The sequence below is a fragment of the Colletotrichum paranaense genome, assembly GCF_030867605.1.
Source record: "Colletotrichum paranaense strain IMI 384185 chromosome Unknown Scaffold_12.1, whole genome shotgun sequence".
In the NCBI taxonomy this organism is placed as follows: Eukaryota; Fungi; Ascomycota; class Sordariomycetes; order Glomerellales; family Glomerellaceae; genus Colletotrichum; species Colletotrichum paranaense.
The window spans coordinates 700,783-721,052 of record NW_026848970.1 but is presented as its reverse complement, the minus strand read 5'-3'; the positions used below and the strand labels follow the sequence as shown (position 1 = coordinate 721,052).

At 52.6% G+C, this 20,270-nt stretch overlaps 10 protein-coding genes across 10 annotated transcripts; 2 read left to right on the top strand and 8 right to left on the bottom strand.

The window, feature by feature from the left end:
• Positions 1-529: 529 nt before the first annotated feature.
• On the top strand, positions 530-2,160 carry CPAR01_13149 (uncharacterized protein; the record flags this gene model as incomplete). Its single annotated transcript, XM_060497403.1, has 6 exons — positions 530-905; positions 968-1,094; positions 1,149-1,350; positions 1,415-1,588; positions 1,640-1,755; positions 1,821-2,160. The coding sequence occupies 6 exons, from the start codon at positions 530-532 to the stop codon at positions 2,158-2,160; spliced, it is 1,335 nt and encodes a 444-aa protein (XP_060343796.1).
• Positions 2,161-2,314: 154 nt separating this feature from the next.
• On the bottom strand, positions 2,315-3,025 carry CPAR01_13148 (2OG-Fe(II)oxygenase; the record flags this gene model as incomplete). The annotated part of the gene is made up of 1 exon (XM_060497402.1): positions 2,315-3,025. The coding sequence occupies one exon, from the start codon at positions 3,023-3,025 to the stop codon at positions 2,315-2,317; it is 711 nt and encodes a 236-aa protein (XP_060343795.1).
• Positions 3,026-3,978: 953 nt separating this feature from the next.
• On the bottom strand, positions 3,979-4,203 carry CPAR01_13147 (uncharacterized protein; the record flags this gene model as incomplete). The annotated part of the gene is made up of 1 exon (XM_060497401.1): positions 3,979-4,203. One exon carries the CDS (start codon positions 4,201-4,203, stop codon positions 3,979-3,981), a length of 225 nt encoding a protein of 74 aa, XP_060343794.1.
• A 174-nt stretch (positions 4,204-4,377) lies between these two features.
• Positions 4,378-5,217, bottom strand: CPAR01_13146 (uncharacterized protein; the record flags this gene model as incomplete). The annotated part of the gene is made up of 1 exon (XM_060497400.1): positions 4,378-5,217. One exon carries the CDS (start codon positions 5,215-5,217, stop codon positions 4,378-4,380), a length of 840 nt encoding a protein of 279 aa, XP_060343793.1.
• A 1,172-nt stretch (positions 5,218-6,389) lies between these two features.
• On the bottom strand, positions 6,390-7,316 carry CPAR01_13145 (uncharacterized protein; the record flags this gene model as incomplete). Its single annotated transcript, XM_060497399.1, has 2 exons — positions 6,390-6,763; positions 7,247-7,316. The coding sequence occupies 2 exons, from the start codon at positions 7,314-7,316 to the stop codon at positions 6,390-6,392; spliced, it is 444 nt and encodes a 147-aa protein (XP_060343792.1).
• A 2,295-nt stretch (positions 7,317-9,611) lies between these two features.
• On the top strand, positions 9,612-10,004 carry CPAR01_13144 (uncharacterized protein; the record flags this gene model as incomplete). The annotated part of the gene is made up of 1 exon (XM_060497398.1): positions 9,612-10,004. The coding sequence occupies one exon, from the start codon at positions 9,612-9,614 to the stop codon at positions 10,002-10,004; it is 393 nt and encodes a 130-aa protein (XP_060343791.1).
• A 614-nt stretch (positions 10,005-10,618) lies between these two features.
• Positions 10,619-12,424, bottom strand: CPAR01_13143 (uncharacterized protein; the record flags this gene model as incomplete). Its single annotated transcript, XM_060497397.1, has 1 exon — positions 10,619-12,424. The coding sequence occupies one exon, from the start codon at positions 12,422-12,424 to the stop codon at positions 10,619-10,621; it is 1,806 nt and encodes a 601-aa protein (XP_060343790.1).
• A 1,208-nt stretch (positions 12,425-13,632) lies between these two features.
• CPAR01_13142 (uncharacterized protein) lies at positions 13,633-14,073 on the bottom strand (the record flags this gene model as incomplete). Its single annotated transcript, XM_060497396.1, has 1 exon — positions 13,633-14,073. One exon carries the CDS (start codon positions 14,071-14,073, stop codon positions 13,633-13,635), a length of 441 nt encoding a protein of 146 aa, XP_060343789.1.
• A 653-nt stretch (positions 14,074-14,726) lies between these two features.
• On the bottom strand, positions 14,727-15,784 carry CPAR01_13141 (thiazole biosynthetic enzyme; the record flags this gene model as incomplete). Its single annotated transcript, XM_060497395.1, has 2 exons — positions 14,727-14,821; positions 14,899-15,784. The coding sequence occupies 2 exons, from the start codon at positions 15,782-15,784 to the stop codon at positions 14,727-14,729; spliced, it is 981 nt and encodes a 326-aa protein (XP_060343788.1).
• Positions 15,785-17,775: 1,991 nt separating this feature from the next.
• CPAR01_13140 (uncharacterized protein) lies at positions 17,776-19,413 on the bottom strand (the record flags this gene model as incomplete). The annotated part of the gene is made up of 2 exons (XM_060497394.1): positions 17,776-19,104; positions 19,339-19,413. 2 exons carry the CDS (start codon positions 19,411-19,413, stop codon positions 17,776-17,778), a joined length of 1,404 nt encoding a protein of 467 aa, XP_060343787.1.
• Positions 19,414-20,270: the final 857 nt, after the last annotated feature.

The window sequence follows — 20,270 nt, the reverse complement described above, 5'->3', positions numbered from 1 at the left end:
CTGGACCCGACTCCCCAACGATAAAGAAGCCTTGCCGAGTTCGAGCCAAAGCCGATACTATCACCAAGGCGCAGGAATTCTTTCAGTTGATCAACTATCAAGACATCATAGCCTTGACGACGGCACGCAATGCCGCATGCCAGACCTCCAAGGCCTGCGCCGACTATCGTGACTTTCAGGGGATGAGACATGAAGAGGGATTTCGGGGAAGTTAATATTGATGAAGAGGAGTTGAGAACAAAGTTGAGAACAAGTAATGATTGGAATTTGACAACGACTTACTTTCAGAGTGGTCCTTCGATGTTGCTTTAAACCATCTTCAAACAGGTCATCCAAAGTCGTCGACTTACATGCCTTGTGGGGTAGGCGACCTACCCCACAAGGCATCGGTTCGCCCCCTCCACATGCATAGGATGGCCTTGAATACATCAATAGATGGTGTCGTCGGCCTGTTCAAAATGCGTTTGAGCTTCCGTGCTATTGCAAACATATCGACTCACTTAGTGTCGAAAGAACCCACGTATTCATCATGTCCTTCCTCCAAATTCTCCTTCAATCTTTGCGGGACAATATTGCTGTTCTCGAACATGAAGTCCGACAACACGATCTAGGAACCCCCCAAGTATGGGACCCGGAAGCTTCTACAAAGTTCGATGACCCCGAACATCTGATCTCTTGGCAAGCATTTGAGGCTATTGAGAAGATTCGCGTTGACGTTCGCGCTCTCGATGCAGCGGTCACGCCCAACCACATCAAGCTGCTTGAGATGGGTTTGCAACCAGCGCGGACGAATGCACTCAATGTGGCAGTGTCCCTTGGTATCACAGATGTGATCAAAGATCTTGGGGGTGATGCGAAGCTCGAGGATTTAGCTAGCCGACTGAATGTCAATGAGCAGAAACTAGGTACACAAGCAGCCCGTATTACGCCGCTTCTAACGTCCAAAGCCCACTAATTATCATTCTAGGAAGGGTCTTGAGAACTTTGGCTACTGAGTACATCTACCAAGAAAAGCATCCAGGTGTTTTCAGCAATACGCGGCATAGTAAGACTCTCGAAAAGGAAGGAAGTGCTGCTCTATTTCTGTCCCTCTTGTAAGCTCCAATCACGGTCCTGGGTGTGCATTATCAGTGGTCTAACAAGCGAAGAGCGGACGAGGGCTTAAGGAGCTCTGCAGGTCTGCTGTCTCATATGACAGATATCAAGACCAAAGACTCTTTTCTGGCCACAGATGCTCCATTCTGTTTCACAGTAGCACAGAATGGCGAAACTTTCTTCGAGCACATTGGTCATCCCGAGAACTCTAGGGCTGCGCTTAAGGTGATCAAGGGTGTTGTACCATGGCTCAACGTAAGTGTGCTCCGGTATACATGTCGTTAAATTTGACTCTGGCTTAACAACACGTCTGTTATAGAGGACAACTAGGCCAGCGCTTCTCAATGACTACCCCTGGCATGAGAACCCCAAAGCTCGAGTTGTTGATGTCGGGTGCGGTCCAGGTGACAGCGGATTTGACATAATGAGGAACAATCCGGAGCTTCATTGGACTTTCCAGGACCTTCAGCCGGCCATCGAGAGCTTGAAGACCGTGAGTTGCGCGTGGTATAAAACTGTAAGCCGGTACTGACGTCCCAAACAGAACCTGCCCGAGGATATTGCACAAAAGGCTGCGGAAGGAAAAGTCGAATGTGTCATACAGGACTACTTCGAAGAGAACGCAGCAGAGGGTGACATATGGTACCTCAGAGGAGTTCTGTGAGTACTAGTGGTTTCCGAATTGCGTATAAACCGCCCCGCTACGACATACTGACACATTTCAGGCGCGAGTATGATGATGAAGACGCTGTCAAGATACTTACCAACGTTGCGAACTCCATGAAAAGAACTCTGGGCTCACGGATGGTGATTAACGAGATATGGAACTCGACTCCGTTCATTGTCAGTAATCAGAATACGGCCCCGTCTACTCTGACACCTCATCAACAGTCAAGGCTTCCGGACCTTGCCAACTTGATGACATGGAATACTTTGTTCTTCTTCGGCGGCAAGGAAAGATCGGTGCCAGAGCTCGAGTTGATTCTTCGAAAAGCAGGTCTGAAAATCAGCCGGTTCTTCCAATTTCGCACGATCACTACCATGGTAGAGTGCTCACTAGCGTAGAGGGTATGGTTGCAAACTTCCATAGCTCAAAAGCAATAGACTAGGTATCATCTGCTGTCTTTAGCGTACGACTCATGAACAAGTGAAGACATGTATAACCCCTCTTTCTATTTCTGTTTCATCAATACTCCGTGTAAGTACCATTCCAATCATTTCAAGAAGCCTTGGTTTCTATCTTCTCTTCCTCGCCCGCTACGATATCCTCGTCGCCTTTCTTCCAACGATACTCCTTCTCAATGCCTAGTTCTCTTTGCGCAGTGTCGCAGAGCTTTGCGTTCCCACAGCCGCATACGGCCGGCTCCCTGATCCACCGATACGTGATACTCCACCGATCTTCTCTCTTCCGCACCGTCCCATCAGGCAACGTGTCCGTCTTCCGTTTCCTGATTCCGTGCTTCCAATGCAGTCTTGAGTCTCCCGACATCTGCAACATGCTCCTCGGGGTAAGATCTACTTCCACCATCCTTCCTTCCTCGCCATCGTCTGGTGGCAAGGCGAATTGCATCATGACGGGCGATCCTAGAGATAGCGCATATAGCTGATCATATGCGGAATGAGTATCGACATGGGGCGGGATGCCGGCGCCGGGTGGGTAGTGTTGCAGGCAAACTTGGTCCGGTGGTCTGCCTTCGCGTGTAGGAATTAACGGCTCCAGCCAGTCCGGGAAAGGGCTGAAGGGAACGTTGGGATCCACGCCGAATGTTTTGTAGTCGAAGGTGTAGCCGTAGTGGAGAGACAGTCGCCCAGATCGGTCTGGCCATAATAGCTCGTTGCGAAAAATGTGTACTAACTTTTCCTCATGCTCGGCTGTAATATAATCGTCTTGCCAGAAGATGCCCGAGGGCTGAATCGAAAGTTCGTTCATTGCGTCAGTTTCAGCACCATGCAGAGCTTTCGTTGTGCTAGTGGTGATGAGTATGAGTTGTTGAATTACACTGCTGGATGAGATGATGTTGAACCAAAAATTAACTCAGCAGCAAAAGTCGTTCAGTGTGGCACCACCACGGAACTAAAGTGGGGCACGTGCGGGAAACCGTAGCGGCTACGGATGGGAAAGAGAAGACTCATTCTAAGATTTCCATCCATAGGAACCTCACTCATATCACTTACAACAGCCACAAGAAGAGTCCTGAGTTTGATGCTAAGTCAAGATTCGGTACCAATAAGATACTGCTCACAGAGTCCGCTGATAACGCTGTCATGGGGGTGACCATGGTCTCTGTCGTTGATGATAATATCAGAACAGGGAAGGAAGCCTCAGTGATCCCAACCACTCCAGCTAGGTACCGTAGATGAGAGCCTCAATGTATGCAGATGAAATTCTTGGCAAGGAACACGCTTCTCGGTGGGTTAAAAGCTGCATGTGACTGCGACTGCCACTGAATATGAGGGGTGGGGTTGTTTTCTTTGCTGTTGGGGGCGGCGGGGTAGACAGAACGGAATGTAAAGCACTCAAAAAGCATGCCGTATGCCTTGTATACATCAACATTAGGTCCATGGACTTGAGAACCCTACTGGTATGAGAGGCTGCTTCCGGCTTGTCATTAGATTTGAGAGACAGCCAGATAAATGACTCAGGTGATGATAACAGTGAATCGATCGGGTCGTACAAGCATTGCCGACATCCCATGTCGTGGATGAAACGGTTCTGAAGCTTGATCCCCAGCTGTGCCTCGCTAGACACGGCAAGCCCACTGCTAATCAAATTTGAGACGAATGACGGGATGAACGATACATGAACGCAGAGCACAGATGGGGAGGCAAGCTTAAGTAGGTGTTAAAGAATGAGTTTTTCAATGTCGCATTAAGCAGCAGACACTAGGTATATGTGTGGGTAGGTAGGGGGACTAGATTTATGTAACCGTTCCGTTGAACAAGGCGTCCCTTTAAACCAACCGTCTTGTTCGTTAACGCTTTTTCCCATATCCCGAGAAATCTGCACAAATGTCCAAAGCAGAAAAGGCTGGTGGTGGGCACGAGGGGCAATGGCAAATAGGCCGCACCATCCAAAATATGTGCCCCGAAAGAAAAGAGGTATCCCATGCGCCGTCAAGAAGCTCTGAAGATTAAGGAAAACATCCATTACTGGGCTTCGTCATCGTGGCGAGGTTTTTTTGCGTGGGTTTTGTGTGAGATGACCCCCTTTCCCCGACGAAAAACTCACCCCAGGCAAGGGAAGAAGACTGGACCAGGCGGAAAGAAAAGGATGAACCTTTCTTACGCGGTGAACTTGTCGCCGAGAGTGACGTCCAGGTGGCCCTTGTAGTAGCCCTTGCAGCCGACACCATCCTCAGCCTCCATACCGGGCATGTAGGCACCCTCGTTGGTGCCGTCAGACTTGACCCAGGAGCAGGTCTTGCCGTTGGCAGCGACCTTCATGCCGAAGTAAGCCATGCTCTGGGAGCCGGCGACGAGGACGGAGGCGTCGGCACCGGAGTTGCCGCCGTTGGGGGTGGAGCCCCAGTCGAACTCGAGCCAGGTGCCAGCGAACTGGCCGATGGGGGTCTTGGGGACCGTGGAGCCGGAGCCGCAGGCGCATGAGCCCTGGGAGTCGGCGTCGAAGGCGACGTTCTTGGACTGACCCTCCTTGACGGTGAAAGTAATCGCGGCGAACCAGCAGCCGTCGATCAGGCCCTTAGGGCCGATCTTGTTGAAGCACGAGCAAGAGTAGTCGGCATCGCTCGCGGTGAAGGTAGTGGTGTAGTTGTAGAGGGAGACGCTGGCGTCGTTGACGATCTGCATGTTGCAGCCCCAGTTGTCCGCGCTGCCGGTGTTGCCAGAGTAGGCGATCTCGGCGATGGTGGCGCGCTTGCTGTTGGAGCCGCTGCAGAAGGGGGTGTAGACACCGCCGGTGGAAGCGGCAGAGGTAGCGGCGGGGGCGGCAGAGGTGGAAGAGGGAGTCGTGGAGGGGAGGATGTTCTTGATGAAGGTCAGGTCGCGCTCCTCGACGGCGTCAGCGCTGCGGCGCTCGTGGAACTTCTGGTGGTTGTGGGCAGAAGGGTGGGCAGACACGCCGGCGAAGGCGGCCGCGAGGACGACGGCAGAGGTGAAGTGCATCTTGAACTATCGGGAGATCGTGGAGAGATTCGTAAAACTCGTTGGTGGTTAAGAATGCTAAAAGTTGTGTTTGTTTGCTAGACCCGTCCGGAAAAGAGTGACAGCGGGTTATCAAGATAACTCGCGGATTTGGACGATGGTTTGAAGAGAGAGTGGTGGTGTCAAAAAAAAACCAGAAACCGGGATGTGCCAGAAAAGGGAGGGAGATGAGAGCCATTTTGAAGGGATGGAAATAATCTCACTCGAAGCGCCCTTCTGCGAGGCGTGTTAGCAAGAGACATTGTCAAACTGGGGGAACTTGGTGTGTTGACAGGGGCGTCGTCACCAAGACATCGCGTTCTGCTCTATCATCCACCATCAACAGCCCATCACAACCCGTCAACAACCCTGCTTAGCCAGGAACAGACACCAAAACGGGTAAAGGTCCAGAAGTGATGACCGAGAGGGCTGGGCGATGTGGAGAGGGGCATCGCTGGTTCCAGGGCCAGACAGGCCGGGCCAGGAACAATCTCTGTTTCTCTCGCTGCTTGCCAGCTTGGCTCTGCCAACTCAGGCACACGCACACACAGACACACACACTTCCCTCTTGACGTGTGGGAGCCAGGAACCAGTAGGGAGACATGGGTAAGTCGGATGGTGGAGGGAAATGGGCCATGGATGGATCATGGTGCACCGCCGGCGCCAGGGCAGGATTGGACGGTGATGCGGGAAAAGGGGGTGGGGAAGGTAATTTCACCGCACGCCAATTCCAAAAGGGCCACGGCCAGCCAAAGCTTGGTCCCAGGTTCGAGTCCAAGCCAATCCCTCCCTCAAGGTCGCAGTAACATTCCATTGACAAGCCAACCAGAAGCCAAGCATCACTAGACCGTTACACGGCGGACCTGCCAATGGGTGATTATCGACTGGGAAGATGAGATACTAAAGCTTGGGTTTGTTTGGTTTGATGGATCGTCATCAAAAGTATTTCCATCTCATCTTGGGGTGATGCGGATATTCAGCGCCTTAAAGCCACATCACACACACACTGAGATGAAAACATCCCGTTGCTGTTGGACAACGCATCAGTGCCTTTCTCGAGTCGAGTGAAAGTCCCCTTCTTTTCCGTACGCCCCATGGATCCCACACCAACAAATGCCGGCAGGAAAAGCGCGCCGGCCAGGCACACCCGCACGTTAGGTTTCTGGCTGCGTGAGAGAGGGGAAGAGGCTTGCCGCCATGTCAGGAACAGTCAACTTAGCTCCAGCGCCTGGGCCTGGAACCTGGACCTCGACCTGGAACCGGAACACGAAATCTTGGACTTGGTCGGTGGACCACAAACATGGCACCCACAAAGTGCCACCACACTCCAACTTTGCACGACGGGACACTCCAGAGAAGCACAAGCTATGACGGGAAGATCGACGCTGCCCGTCCACAAGTCCACAAGCGACCTGCAGAATCGCACAAAGTTCTGCCTTGCTTACCTGCAGTGTTTTGTTGTCCGCTGGACCGGATTCAGGTTTTTCGAACCCTTCCAGACGTGATAAGAAGTCTAGAGCGGTACCAACTCCAGATTTTCGTTTCTTGCTTTTCTCAATTTCTCTCCATGACTCCGACCAAAGCAGAGACTTTCCCTGGTGGAGATCCGGTGGAGGCGTCCGAGTGCATAAAGTTAAATCTCTCACCCAAATGCTCATGAACAGGCGAGTTGACGCCCCCGAACTTCAGAGACAGTCGTCACTGCTTGCCTTCCATGACGTTGCATATCCAAGCCCTATAGTCGCAATACCCCTTCATCGACGTCCTATTCGTCCTTCAACCTGCTGTCAGCATGCAAAGTTCGGCACCCGAAAACCCCTCAGTTGTGTTCTGGTCTTATCTGCAAGCCTCTCGGAAGAGGGTTGACGACTCGATATCTGGGAGCATCGAAATGCAGCATAGACGCATTCAATCGTCAAGATCATCCGATGGAGACAGCCTGATGGAGACAACATCACAGCATTTGTGAAGTGAGGGATTGGAGATTGCCTGTACGGATACGGACACATACCATTCAAGAACAGCAAAGTCAGGATAACAGGCAAGGTGATCGAGGCGCCTGGCTGGGTTTTGCTATGCATTGTGCCAATGGAGCATCATTCCATCTCTCCCTGAGTTCTTCCCTTTCACCTCCCTTCGCTTACCATATTGCCCTTCCAATATTCGCAGGATGTTTCCTCGGCAGTGCAACACAGCTCATTAGAGACTTCGTACTCACGGCGTCCCATCTTTCTTCTCCCATGTTCCGATCCCAGTGCCGCTGCCGCACAACGGCCCGTACGCCGCCGGGGTGTTTGAAAGTGGGAGTGCCAGGAACCGATGGGGTCTAGATCTTCCCAGCTAAACCCAGCGGAAGCCCGTTCAAGCCGCTCAGCGTAACGGATACGGCGACCCGGTCCACCAGGTGGGAACACAATCACCATTCAACCTGGTCGCTATCCGAAATCCCTCCCCCCTTCTCCCTCCCCCCTCGAACTGGTTCCAAGGAAGAGCCTTTTCTGTGCAGTGCGAATCTGCGATTCCTTCTGTTCCGTTTCTCCACTGGGGCAGTGCTGGCAGCAGAGGCCAGTGGGCAAGTGGCAATCCTGAACGCGTCATAGGCCTCGTCAGGACTGAGGGCAGATGGAGCTACCGCCGGTCCAGCGATGGCCTGCAGGCTGGCTGCTTCTGCTACTGCAGGACCAGCTGTTAATCAGGCATTCAGGGCACTGAGAGCGTAGGTATAGACATGTGCGGGAGGGAGCCCGTCAAAACGGTGTTTCTCGGATGGCCTTGGGGGTTCGGAGCTTATCGCTGTTTACCGCGAAAGACAACAAGTTCGGACGAGTCGATCTTTCTCCTGGGGGCTTGGCTTGCGGCTGTGTACGCAGTAGAGTCCGGACGGCGCCAGAGAAGGGGGAGCCGCACCCGGACCAAATGCGCGCCCATGTGGCATTACCCGGAGGGACCTAGGTTGTTTGCCTCTAAGAATAGTCTTCCCTTTTTATTGTTTCCCTTTGGTGCTTGGCCCGCGTGGTTGCCCAGGGAGGCAGGTGGAATGTGCCTACAACAATTGTTCCTGAAGATCATTCACCCTTTGGGACAACTTTGGGCATGCTGTCGAGGACTCGACCGAGATTCGATCTGACTTGTCGACTGATCTGCCAGATCAACAAAAGAGTATTCACCATTGTCTTCCCCTGGGAAAGGGGGCGAGGCCGCCCAATGCACTTGACGTGCACACGAATTTGGTGTCACCGCTATCAAGCACGGGACAACGCTTTAATGAAGGGCGAATTGGCAGTTGATGCTGCCACGGCACCCATGGGCCCCAAAGCAATGAAGCGCTACTTTCGCGAGAGCAACCGTCTACCTTGACCAGAGAGAGAGTCATGTGCACCGCCGGGCCTATAGACGCGCACAAATCCACCCGCCCTCACGCATCAGCCACCACCGCCACAGCACCACTCTTACGATCACCAATTTTCCCGCCAGAGGAGCTCCTCGCCTCCATAGGGTCTCGCCCTGGGCCCCTGAGCATCACACCACAAGTCTTCAATGACTCAGCAGCCCTGATGGTCTAGCGGTATGATTCTCCCTTAGGGTACATCTTCGGATTCACCTATCTGGGAGAGGTCCCAGGTTCGAATCCTGGTTAGGGCCCAATCTTTTGCATTTTTGCCGTTCTGAGTTGATAGTCCCGTTGTCTAAGGCCACAAGCTGTTCCTGAAGAACCGGCAAGCGTTGCAGACGTGTCTGCGCAGAGAAAACGTGATATAGATGAGGTGAGTAAGTTTTCTCGTTGCTACCCTGAGACCTTAAGTTTCAGTTTGCATGGACTATGATGGAGAAATAGGTAGAACGATAGCTTTCATGTTTGGTTCCCGCAAAATCTAGTATGGGTTTGTAGTTGTTGAAAGGTCTTCTTCCTTGTTTCAGCGATCAATATTTCAATGTCGTTAGAACTTGAATGTTAGAGGATTTTGAGCTGAACGCTGTCTTACACTTGGTGGTCATGAAGGGGAATTAGACAAACTGCAAGCGCAGAGAAGAACGCCGAGATGCATTTATGTCACGACAAGAAACATGAGATGCACCATCAAGGTGAGACCACGGATTGAGGTGAGCCAATACACAAGGTTTGTAGCGAAGGGTTTTCTTTGGTTGACCCAAGATACCGAGATAGCTAGCCGCAGTTCACACTCGATTTTTGACTCAGTCGGTGATACCTCTCTGGATAAACTTAATGACACAAATGCCTGGACCGCGGTCAGCTTTTGAAATTCTCTTCCTTATACCATTCAAGACAGAAAAATCAAACATCACATTTCCGACACGATCAGCTGAAGACGACATACCGCATCCATCCTCAAGGCCTGCGACAACTACCATCAAACATGAAGTTCTCCGCAACAGCCGTCCTCGCCATAACCCTCTCCATCACCAGCGTGCTGGGGCAACAGACGCAGGTATTAAAGCAAGGTCAACCCACCTGCACGGGCAACTACTTCAAGATGATGAACCTCAACCGCAAGTGGATGATCCATGCCATGGTCCCCGACGTCGACAAGATCCCCGACATCTGCGGCGGTCTCTGGGACAACCTCAAAAAATTCCCGGTATGCGCCCCAAGCCCGGACTCCGGCTGCGAGAACAAGTGGGAGGGCATCATGACCTGGCGCTTCGCGACGGTGGGGATTTGCAACGAGGGCATGGTTGGTGCCGCGTGGTGGGAGGCCACCAGGAATAAGTTTGGCCCACTCAAGTGCACGAGCAAGAAGAGGATGTGAACCTGGAGAAAAGCGTATTTCTTTCACCCCAGACGTGAATTTTCTCCATCTTTTTCGAATACCAATATGGAAGCAGCTCGTAACGGTATCGTCGCGGATGTTTGTGTTGAAAAACGGTACGTAGTAGTCGCGGTGAAGAGATGTAAACCTGCTAAACATCGAATGTCTTAGGAACCACATAAGCACCTTCATCACTCTCGGCAATCAAATCGATACCTACTTGCGTCGATTATAAAGGCGGAGAGGGGGGTTTTTCTCCTGGGAAATAGGAGGGTTAGAGAAGGCAAGGTGCCCATCAGCCTTAATCTGTCTCCAGGTTAGAACCATTCTATGGCTTAGGACCACGTACAGCATCGTTAGTCTAAATCAGGGTTAAAACAGTTGACCGAAGGGTCCAGTAGCATGAGATTCGAAACGAGTGGTCTATTGAATCATGTAGTAATTCTAGCCCAACTATAGAAATCCATGGATTCTCGTGTAACTATCGTCCTTGACACCCGTACGCAGCTCATACTCCACAAACGTCAATAACCGTCCCCAATCACTTACCTACCGAGATGGGGGATCACAGGTGTCAGTATCATCCTCATCAGGGCTTGAAATCCATAACTGATTCAGAGCATGGGTAGGGCACGCAACTTGGAGGTGTCGTCGCATGATGAATCAGCCGCAGCCCTTCTGGCGTTGTATACTTGCCCAAAGATTGAGGCACCCCAAGTCTGGGGAATCTGCTGTGGACTTGTCTCGGAACGAACATGGAGTAGTGGTGATTCATTTCTCTCGCTGGCCGGGTTCAAGTCGTATTTCTGGGGTCGAACTCTACCAGCTCTACCCCCGTACTTCACCATCATATCGCCTTTCACCTTGAGTGGTGTATTCATGAGAGGTTCGAACCAGTCAGGCGTCGTGAGGGGACCCTCCTCCTCCTCATCTGAGATTGCTGTCTGAAGACTGCTCGGATGAGGCGTCACATCTCCACGGGACCAGGTCGATTCAGTAACATCTGCTGCATCAGTGAATCTCACTTCCTTGGTCTTTGTCAGATCCAGCGGAGCCGGTCGACGGCGGGAAAGTCCCCCATCAACAACAGGTGATCGACCTCGAACAGGGAACGGGGATGAATACTGACGAGGAGTCGGCGTCGGCGCCATAGAGGCAGAAATACTAGCCCGAGACTTCCAGTTCTTCCGCATCCGGTATCCCCTTTCTAAGCCAGCAAGCAAGCTCTCGCCATTCGAAGGCCACGGCTGATGCTGATCTTTTTTATGAGAGAGCGGACAACTCGCGACTCTACACGGGTAGAAGATGCAGCCGAGTCCCGCCTTTTCCATATGCTTCTGCTCCTTCTTGGAGATGTGCTGGTACCGAGCCCGATCAATCATGCGGAGGCCCGCCAGGCTTACGCCCTGCTGATACACTTCCCCAGTCATGATGCGGGCTCTTGTCCCTCCAGGCGTCGCGATGATGACGGTGAGGCTCTCGTCCCAGGCACTTGTTTCGTTTTCGTTGCGAGAGACGTGAACACTGTGGCCGTGAAAGGTGCTAATAAGCTCAGCCTTGCTGAGATATTCGACAAGATCGCTGGTGAGGTCCTGTATGGCACCCCAGGTCTCGGGTAGCCACCAGGGGTCTTCTTCGGGGTTGTGAGCGGCCCTCGCGCCCCAAGATGATACGACCCGGAGTTGCTTGGCGGACTTGGGGGTATCCGGAAGGTTCTGGGTCTGATCGATCAGCATGTTCAGAGGTGGTGGCTGTTGTTTGCTGTTCATAAGGTCTACCGAATTGGCCCATCGAAGGCATCGGCTGTCGTTCTGATTATCCTCCAGACTGTCTTCATCGCTTGACTCACTAGTACATGAATACACACTTGATGAAGAGTGGAACTCATACTTGGATCTCGCCGGCGGGTCCAGAGTTGAGAGGTGATTCAAGTGCGTCGTGGCGACTGATGCCTCAGACGACGCCTCAGACTGGGTCGAACCCGACCCAGCTGGGATCGGGAATCTCGAGATTGCGGTCCTGGCTAGAAGAGGCAAGCTGTAAGACTTACCCTTGTTATTCCGGGGAAACGGACGTTGCTTCCCGGGAGAAGGCGCACTCGAACGGCTCAAGAACTCTTTAGCGAAGCCGTGGGCCGATTCTCCAAAGTACTTGTGCGGCGACGGATAGAGGAACTCGTAAAAGTCCTTGGCTGACTGTTCTGCCGACCAGCGGCAGTGTTCGCAGACGAACTGAGCAAGGCGTTGGACTCTCGTCAGCTTTAGGGTGCCGCAGGAGCCTAGGATGGAAGGTGAGATGTTGGCCCAGTTAGTGCCGCTAGGGATGTTGACGGTGTTGGCGCAGAATTGGTTTACGTCTTCGAGTCGGATGAGTTGGAGACACACCTTGCATTGGGAGGTTGGCTGGAGGATAAGACACATGATGATCGGAATTCTTGTGAGGATGAATGAGATGACAATCGCAATGTCGGGCTTTGTCCTTTAGGTTAGATGGTCAGATGATGCCTAGAGATGGTGGTGAAAAAAGTTGTGCTGGAATGCTGGAGGCCAGGAATTGAATGGTGATATTGAGGGTTTCTGCGTTGATGTGATGGACTGGATTGGTAAGCTCTAGACTGAAGACGAAACGAGTTGCATTTATACGCAGAAAATAATGCAGATCTTTGCAGACTCGCTTCATTGTCTCCTTGTCATTCAGCACAAAGAGCCTTTGCAGTGGTAGATAATGTGTAAGTACTACGTTCCTGAGCTGAAAGGGGGAATCAAGTCAAAGAAAGTCAGCCTTTTGTAGAATCAATGGTCTTTACTATCTAATAATAAGACAAAAACACCTTTGATGCATGTGTTGAGTTGATTGGGCGTTGACGTTGCCGGACTTTTCTCCAGATCTTTCGTTTACCACGGGAAAATGAACAGATCGTAAGCTGTTTGGGGCAAATATCGAGATTGATGCATACGACAGCAACCTATGTCGGAACGCAGGACTTTTCAAAAACTTCTAATTGCATAAGTATCTAATTCTAGTCTTGTGGTGTTGAAACGTTTCTCAAATCCGTATGATGTATCGAGACCGAGAAGCGCCCTTGACTTCAATGAATTATTAGGAGGGTACCCCTTCGCGTTGGCGAAAGCTCTCTATAACGGGCTGCCTCAGTTGGTGTGAGCAATTCAGCCAATGTGAATCTATCAACATTCTCTGCATTCTATCGAGGTTCATATCGTCAACCTTCTACTCCAACAGAGGCCATAGTCTCGCGTCGCCCAGCTAAGTGATGCGTCTCTGCAAGAACGTTCCGTCATGTCGCTTCCGTTCGGTAACTCAAGTAATCGAACACACCAAACTATATTGTGTAGGGCCTGAAGTCATTCGGCGTCGTTATCTGTTCTCGTGCAATGTCCACGACGGACTCCCAGTTATCCTCCTCGCTGACCTCATCGAGGCAAAGGTCAATAACTGCCCGCGCCACATTCGAGAAGGGCGTTTTCGGTTTTGGCGGACATTCGAAAGGCGTGCTTCGCCAGCCACGTTCCTCGTATCTTCCGTAGCAATGATTCCACTCGGCGGTGCAGCGAAGCTCTCGATCGACCTCCCGGATCAAGTCCGACCAATTCGTGGCCGCCCTTCAACCCTATTGATCTTGTGCGTCCTCAATCTCCCGTGGCGTAATTACCTTCATGTCGTATTTGACGCATAGTTCTGGCAGGCGTTTGGCGCTACAGTGGAGGTCCTTCATCAGGTCATGGTCTCTCAAGATCTGCCTGAGCTCCATGATGAGGCCGCCATACAGTGCCTCCTCGCGCGTGAACTGTTCGAAGGCCCTCATTCCGTACCGTATCCGGTTACAATAGACGTGCGCTGTTTCCAATACGCCGTCGTATATGGCCCCGACTGCTTTCTCAAGTTGGGCTTCGATCCAGCTTGTGACGGCTGCGATTGCCGGAGGAACCTCTTTTCCGGAGATTCTGTACTGGTTTCTCGTGTTCTGCCAGGCAGTTATGTCATCATGGAAAGCCATGAAGTCGTTGGCCTGACGCTCAGCCACAAGCGCTCCGATAGTAGTTATATCCATGTTGGGTGACATGTTAGTATGTGAGGTGTTGTGAGGGAGTGTGGAAGAGATGTCTGTGGTTTGGGCTTTGATAGTTGGCTGCTGGGGTGGGATCTTATGGGAGGATGCTTGACTCAGTTAGATTTCGCTAGGCCTCAGCAACCTTGACTGCCCAAGGTTCACGACGGGCTCGAGACTCCGTCCAAAGTGAGCCACGACACAGCAACTTTGTGTGCGGAACGTGTAAAACTACAGCATCAAGTGTCAGCATATCCTAAACTTGCTCATCCAGCACGAACTTAGGTGTTCAACAAGGTAGTCTGCTGTTTTGAACTACAGGTTACGGTCCATGGTGCGGGTTGAGGTAAGCCAGCAAGGTGCCTTTTCACCACTACCTGAGAGATCGCATATCTCTGAAGGTCAGAGCCATACAGCTGTCAAGGTTTTCCGATCTTCACATCACAGGTGTACCTCCAATCATAGTATCAAAAGAGTGACTGTATTCAGGTCATACTTGAATGTTTGTATCTTGTGTACTTGATCTCAAACCATGACAAAGTATCCAATCTCGTGTCACCTCAACCCAAACCTACCTGATCTGGAAAGCAGCGAGCGACCATGTCCCAATATCTTCGGACGAAAACAAAATGACCGTCCCATCAGACTACCCCAGTCTAGAGCTCGTTCTGCTTCTTGCGGGCATCAATGATGGCAAGAGCCTCCTCGGCAGCCTTGACTCCAGAGAGAGCCATGGCACCGAAAGTCGGACCTGAATAACACCCGAGGACGTTAGCAAAACGTAACACTCATCTCATCAAACCAAGTATGTGAAAGGAGACGACTCACCCATACGGTTGGCACCATCAACCTCACTCAACTCCATCCCGCCCACAATCAACCCCGGCACAATCTCCCTCGTCCCCTTGACGATCGCGTCCTCGGCACTCTGCATGTCCAGCCCGCGCATGCCGCCAAGCTGCTCAATCTGCTTCATGCTCACAAGCCTCTTGACGCAGAACGCGCCAAATGGGCCGTCGTGGCCGGTAGTCGACACCACGAGCGGCGCGTTGATGGTGTTGGGGTCCATACAAGACTGGTCGTCGTGGTGCATGGAGACGAGCGTCCAGTTGGTCACCACACCCGCAACCCGCAGGCTGCCATCCTCGTTCTTGCGAGTAATCAGATCCTCGACCGTGGTGGCATTGAACAGCTTCACGTTGGAGAACTGCAACACCTTGCTCATGACGGTGGACGTGAACAGCGCAGCGTGCTTCACCACGACAAAGTCCCCCTCATCCTCGTACGGAACACCGACCTCGTCCAGGAAGGCTTCGGCGGGCTTGCGCATGACCATGGCGGAAAACAGCTGCCCTCCAAGCCACGCGCCACCACCGGGCGCGACGCCGGCCTCGACGATGGCGATCTTGAGGTCCGGGCGGGCTTTGGCGAGGACGTAGGCCGTGGAGAGACCACAGGACCCGGCGCCGACGATGACGACGTCGGATTCGGCGTAGGTGTCGAGGTCGGAGAAGTAGCGGCGCGTCATAGCGCGCGAGACCTGGGACTCGCGGATGGGGGCGAACTTGAAGGTATCCCACTTGCCGAACATGTCTTCCACCTTGGTAGAAGCGTTGGCAGCGGTGGTGGGGACGGGGGTAGAGGGCTTGGACTTATTGGCCATCACAGGGACGGCGTAGTCGCGGACGGGGGAGATTGCAGCGGGAGGAGCCATTTTGTCTTTTGTTGTCGTTGGGGTTCGGAAGAACTTCTCGAGCAGGTGTGTTCTTGGTGTAATCTATTTGTGTTAGGGTGCATGATCCTTTCGCTGGTATTATCCAGATCAAGTTCAAGGCCGTATATTCTCAGCCACACCGTCGGCATCGGTTGCTAACCCATCATGGGGAAGAGTGATGGTAGCGACGTCTGCGCTCGGGTGGGCACCGGCTCATGCATTTGCGCTCAAGAGTTTTCACATACTCGTGAAGATGCTTGTACGGCAAAGTGCCTCCTGTGAGGGTGTCAGTCTGTATGCGTCCGGTTACACGGAAATGGGCCTACTATTTGTGTGTGTATATCGAAGCTGGTCAACGAAACTTGGTTACAAGAAAGGGAAAAATAAAGAAGGGAGGAAGACGACCGAGATATGAGCATGTTATATAGACAATTGATAAGAGACTGCATAGCACGAACTTTGGACTATCTCCTGCGGGGTAAAAGACATCATACATGCGCAATCCTGAGCCCTTTTCCCCCTTCAGACCTCCGCCCGCTTGCTCGGCCAGCGCTTCTAGGGGCGGGATCGGCCAGTGCTCTCCCAACAGTATTCATGCAGTACATAAACAGTCCAGGTCCTAGACGTACCTCGCGTCTCGCCCCGACGATCACCGCGAGTACAGTTGTTTGGTACACATTTGCCCCCGTACATTCACTTCCACGTCCTATGAGGTGCGAAGTAATCACAGAGGGTGGAGGTGTCTAAACTATGTGTCGTTGAACCCCACCGGCGGAGTCGTTCCCGAAAGCCGATGGCACCCGCCTCCGGGATCGGTTCCTTGCCCCCTCCCTCCCTCCCATCCCTTCCGTGCCGTTAACTCCCGCCGACCGGTCCAGAAATTACCGAGAATTCCAGCTTCGAAGCAATGAGAAGTCGGACTCAAGCATGTCTCTGGAATCCATACATGTGTAACACTTGTCCACATTCACAACAGTATGAAAAACAAATCATCAGGCTGAAACTAAGGTTTCCTACCACCCGCCGACGCCGGACGAAACCTCCCGCCTGCATGCCGTCACCCCACACCTCCTAGCGAGCCCAGTCCAACGGCACGACACGGGCGGGGTGGGGCGGGCGCTCCTTTACTTCACGCGGAGTTGCTGTTAGAGGCATTGGCGCGCCCGCGTACCTCAGCACCTTATACCCCCAAGGCAATGGCAAACGTAAAAGGTACTCTGTACAGAGCGTACGAAAATTCGCGCACCAAGAAAGCACAGCAATGGTGCGTAGTAACGTGATGAAAGGAACATGTGAAAGGAAACTTGCTCAAATGGGCCGTCTCTGAGTGGTTGCTGAACTTAACCGCCGATGTAGGATTGGTCCTTATCAGACAGCGAGTCCTTACTTGGGCCGGGCATCTTAGATGGTGTGTCTACCTGCTATTGACATGGAGATGCACGTGCTTGGCAGACATCATGTTACTACCATTATTGAGGGACACTTGTGTACACCAGTGTAGGGTATTGAAGCGCTGACATTCAGTTAAACAATAATATTTAGTATGTGATTTGGTTTATCTTGATAGCTAGAGCAGAACAGGCTTGACATGCTTGGTGCTGATGAGTGTGCGATCGCCTAGTCCATCGTGCCTCCAGAATCGTAATCGATCGTCGATGGGACACCGGACCAAAAGTAGACGATCAAAAATCGGTCGGTACGGTCAGATTGGTGCCCCAGCCAGGCCATGATAACACACATCGCGACCTTTCGCAGCTTGAGGGCAGTGTCACTAGGGCCATATTATATAGGCCAAACACGAGATGTAGTCGTGATCGTGGAATGTTCCCCCGACCTGGTCTCGAAACCAGAGTATGTTTTCTTTCCTCCCGCTGGAAAAGCTATTAGGCACCTGTCAGTTCAGGAACCTGCAGGTCCTTACAGTAGTGCCATCGACGGAAAGTGCGCGAGGTGACCAGTTCCGACGATATACGCGATGACATTTGCCATCATCAGCTCGCCTTTTGCGCCAATGCCGGAATGCTCATATACCCGCTGCTACCACCGCCACACCCTTTGTCCTGCCCAACATACTCCTCTCCAGTCGACAGCAAGACAATTCCGCCTCTTCGCCCCCCGACGTCGTCGCTCCTAGCAATGGACGGACTACTCGCCCACCCCACACTGCCCTCGGAATCCTCGCCCGTGGTATCAGACTGACTATCCTCCGACTGCAGCACATCCCAGAACCGGCGGGCGGGCGTGTCGCCCTGCCTGCTGAGCTCCGCTATCGCGCTGGCGTGCCCGCGATCGTACCAGGGCATGAGGTACCATCGCCGCGGCGCGAGGAACATGACTTCGATCCAGAGGACAAATATCATGAGCGCCACGGGTTCCTTCAGCCTCAGAAGCGAGAGGTATTGCTCCGACACCAGCGACGGCCAAATGATGAAGTGTTTCCATATCCTCGGCCGTCCGGGGAGAGACATGATCCAGGATTTGAGTGCGCCGAGGGCCCCGAGGTATATCTTGATGTCTTCGACTGGTATCCCCGTTGATTCGGGGCCTAGGCATAGAAACTCAACAAACTTGGCTTTCTTCTGTATGGTTGGCCGTAGCAGTATGTCGCTGCTGTCGCGCCATACTTTCACGTCGACTTGTGCTAGCTTGTCCCGTATAGGACTCTTGAAGACGTGCGGCGTGACCGTGTCTGAGAATCTGGCCGCTATCCGCATTACTGTAAGAGCTTTGCAAGGCTCAAACGTGCTGACCTGTCCCATCACCTTCTCGTCGGCAAACGGTCGGTAGTACCCAAAGATACCGTTGCACATGGAAAACACAAAGGTAGCCAGCCAGTTCTCCTCTGTGACCTGAGGAACAGCTAGCCGGAAATAGTTGCTCGCTTGTATGGCGTGTTGGCAAGCCATCGAATAGTATCGCTTCGCGTTTGGCGGTTCGAGGTAGCATAAGTGTAGGGCCGCGATAGACAGCATGCTCTGGTGGATGAACACGTTGCGTGACGCCAGCTGCGGCACCCATCTCGACCACACGTCGCACTTTCGAGGATCGGTCTGTAATGAAAAGGTGAACCAGGCCTCGTTCAGGAAGTGGTGTTTGAGCTCAGCCTCGTCGGCGCGAAGCTTCTCGGCAGGTAATGAAACGCTGAGGGCATCTCGTGAAGACGCGTGCGCCGCAACCGTGGCGGCACGGCGGACCATACTCAAGGTATCGCTAGCCTTTTCTCCATTTTCGCGATTGAGGGCGTCTGCGAGTAGCCCGAGATAGCTGCAGTGTTCTTGGCGACGGCGACAGTTGGCGCATACGGGACCAACGCAGTCGCACTAGAACCCCATGTCAAGTTAGCAAAAGAACAAGCTCCCTGAGATAGTACAGTGTAGTATTGGGAGACTCAGACGGCGATCATGTCTTGCTCGGCTAACCAACATCGTGACTGGCTGAAGGAAGAACCCAATAAACCGGGACTCCGACATGCACGTCACCAGTCTGTCCCGATATTGGCGGCCCACGTCTTGCTCATGCCTACCCGCCTCTTTGCAAAAAGGATCATTCCGTACCTTGACACGACGCTTTTTGCACTGTCGGCACCCGTTCTTCGTCTTTCCGTGATACTGCCTTGAGCCCTTCGGCATTCTATCGGTACACAAGCTCGTTTGCAGACGTTCTGCCCTTTGCAACTCTTCAGATTCGGATCGGACGCTGGTTAAATTCTGTCCCGGTGAATAGGCGGGCGGAGGAGGTGGCGCGGGAGATCAACCGTCGACGGGCTGACTACTTGTTTTTAAAACAATCCGTTTAGTTCAATATGCGAAACGTCAGAACTTGGGGAGATGCTTGACCTTGTCAGGGATGCATGGCTGTCCTGACGCAAACTCAACTTCAACGCCGCACGTCCCCCGCTGTGACAACGGGGTGACAGAAACCCGAGTAGTGATGTGTGAGGGGCTGGAGCTCACCGAACGGCGGGCAGTGTAAGCATCAAAAAGCTGTTGTCATGCAGGGATCAGATACCGACATACGGCTTGCCGCACTGAATTAGCAATTCGTTCGCCCCAGGTGGGAAAAGACAGCTGCCAGTGCGAGGTTTCTTGATCTTCACGATGGTGCGTAGCTGGCTCGGTGTGGTGCCTCTTTGCTCAACACACCCGCAATCGTTCTCTGTCTCCACGTGCCGTAGCATCTCGACAATCTCGGATGGGTGGCCGGTCAATCCCTCGCCCATGTCTCAAAGCACCAGGGGTCTTAAGCAACCAGGTTGCAGCGAAGAAGACGTCGAAAGGCGAAGCTACACTTCGATCGAGGGTCCATGGGAATGTCCCTTAGAAGATAATCTCATGTTGTGGCGGGGGAGACATCCGCCTCTGCCCAGAGACGAACATTCCTCGAATCGATGTTGGCTGTTGTTAGTCCCGGAGTTTAATCAACGACTTCTTCTTGGGGATCGATCGTCATAGACGTGGTTGACAGTGCCATCTAGGTTTGAAACAAA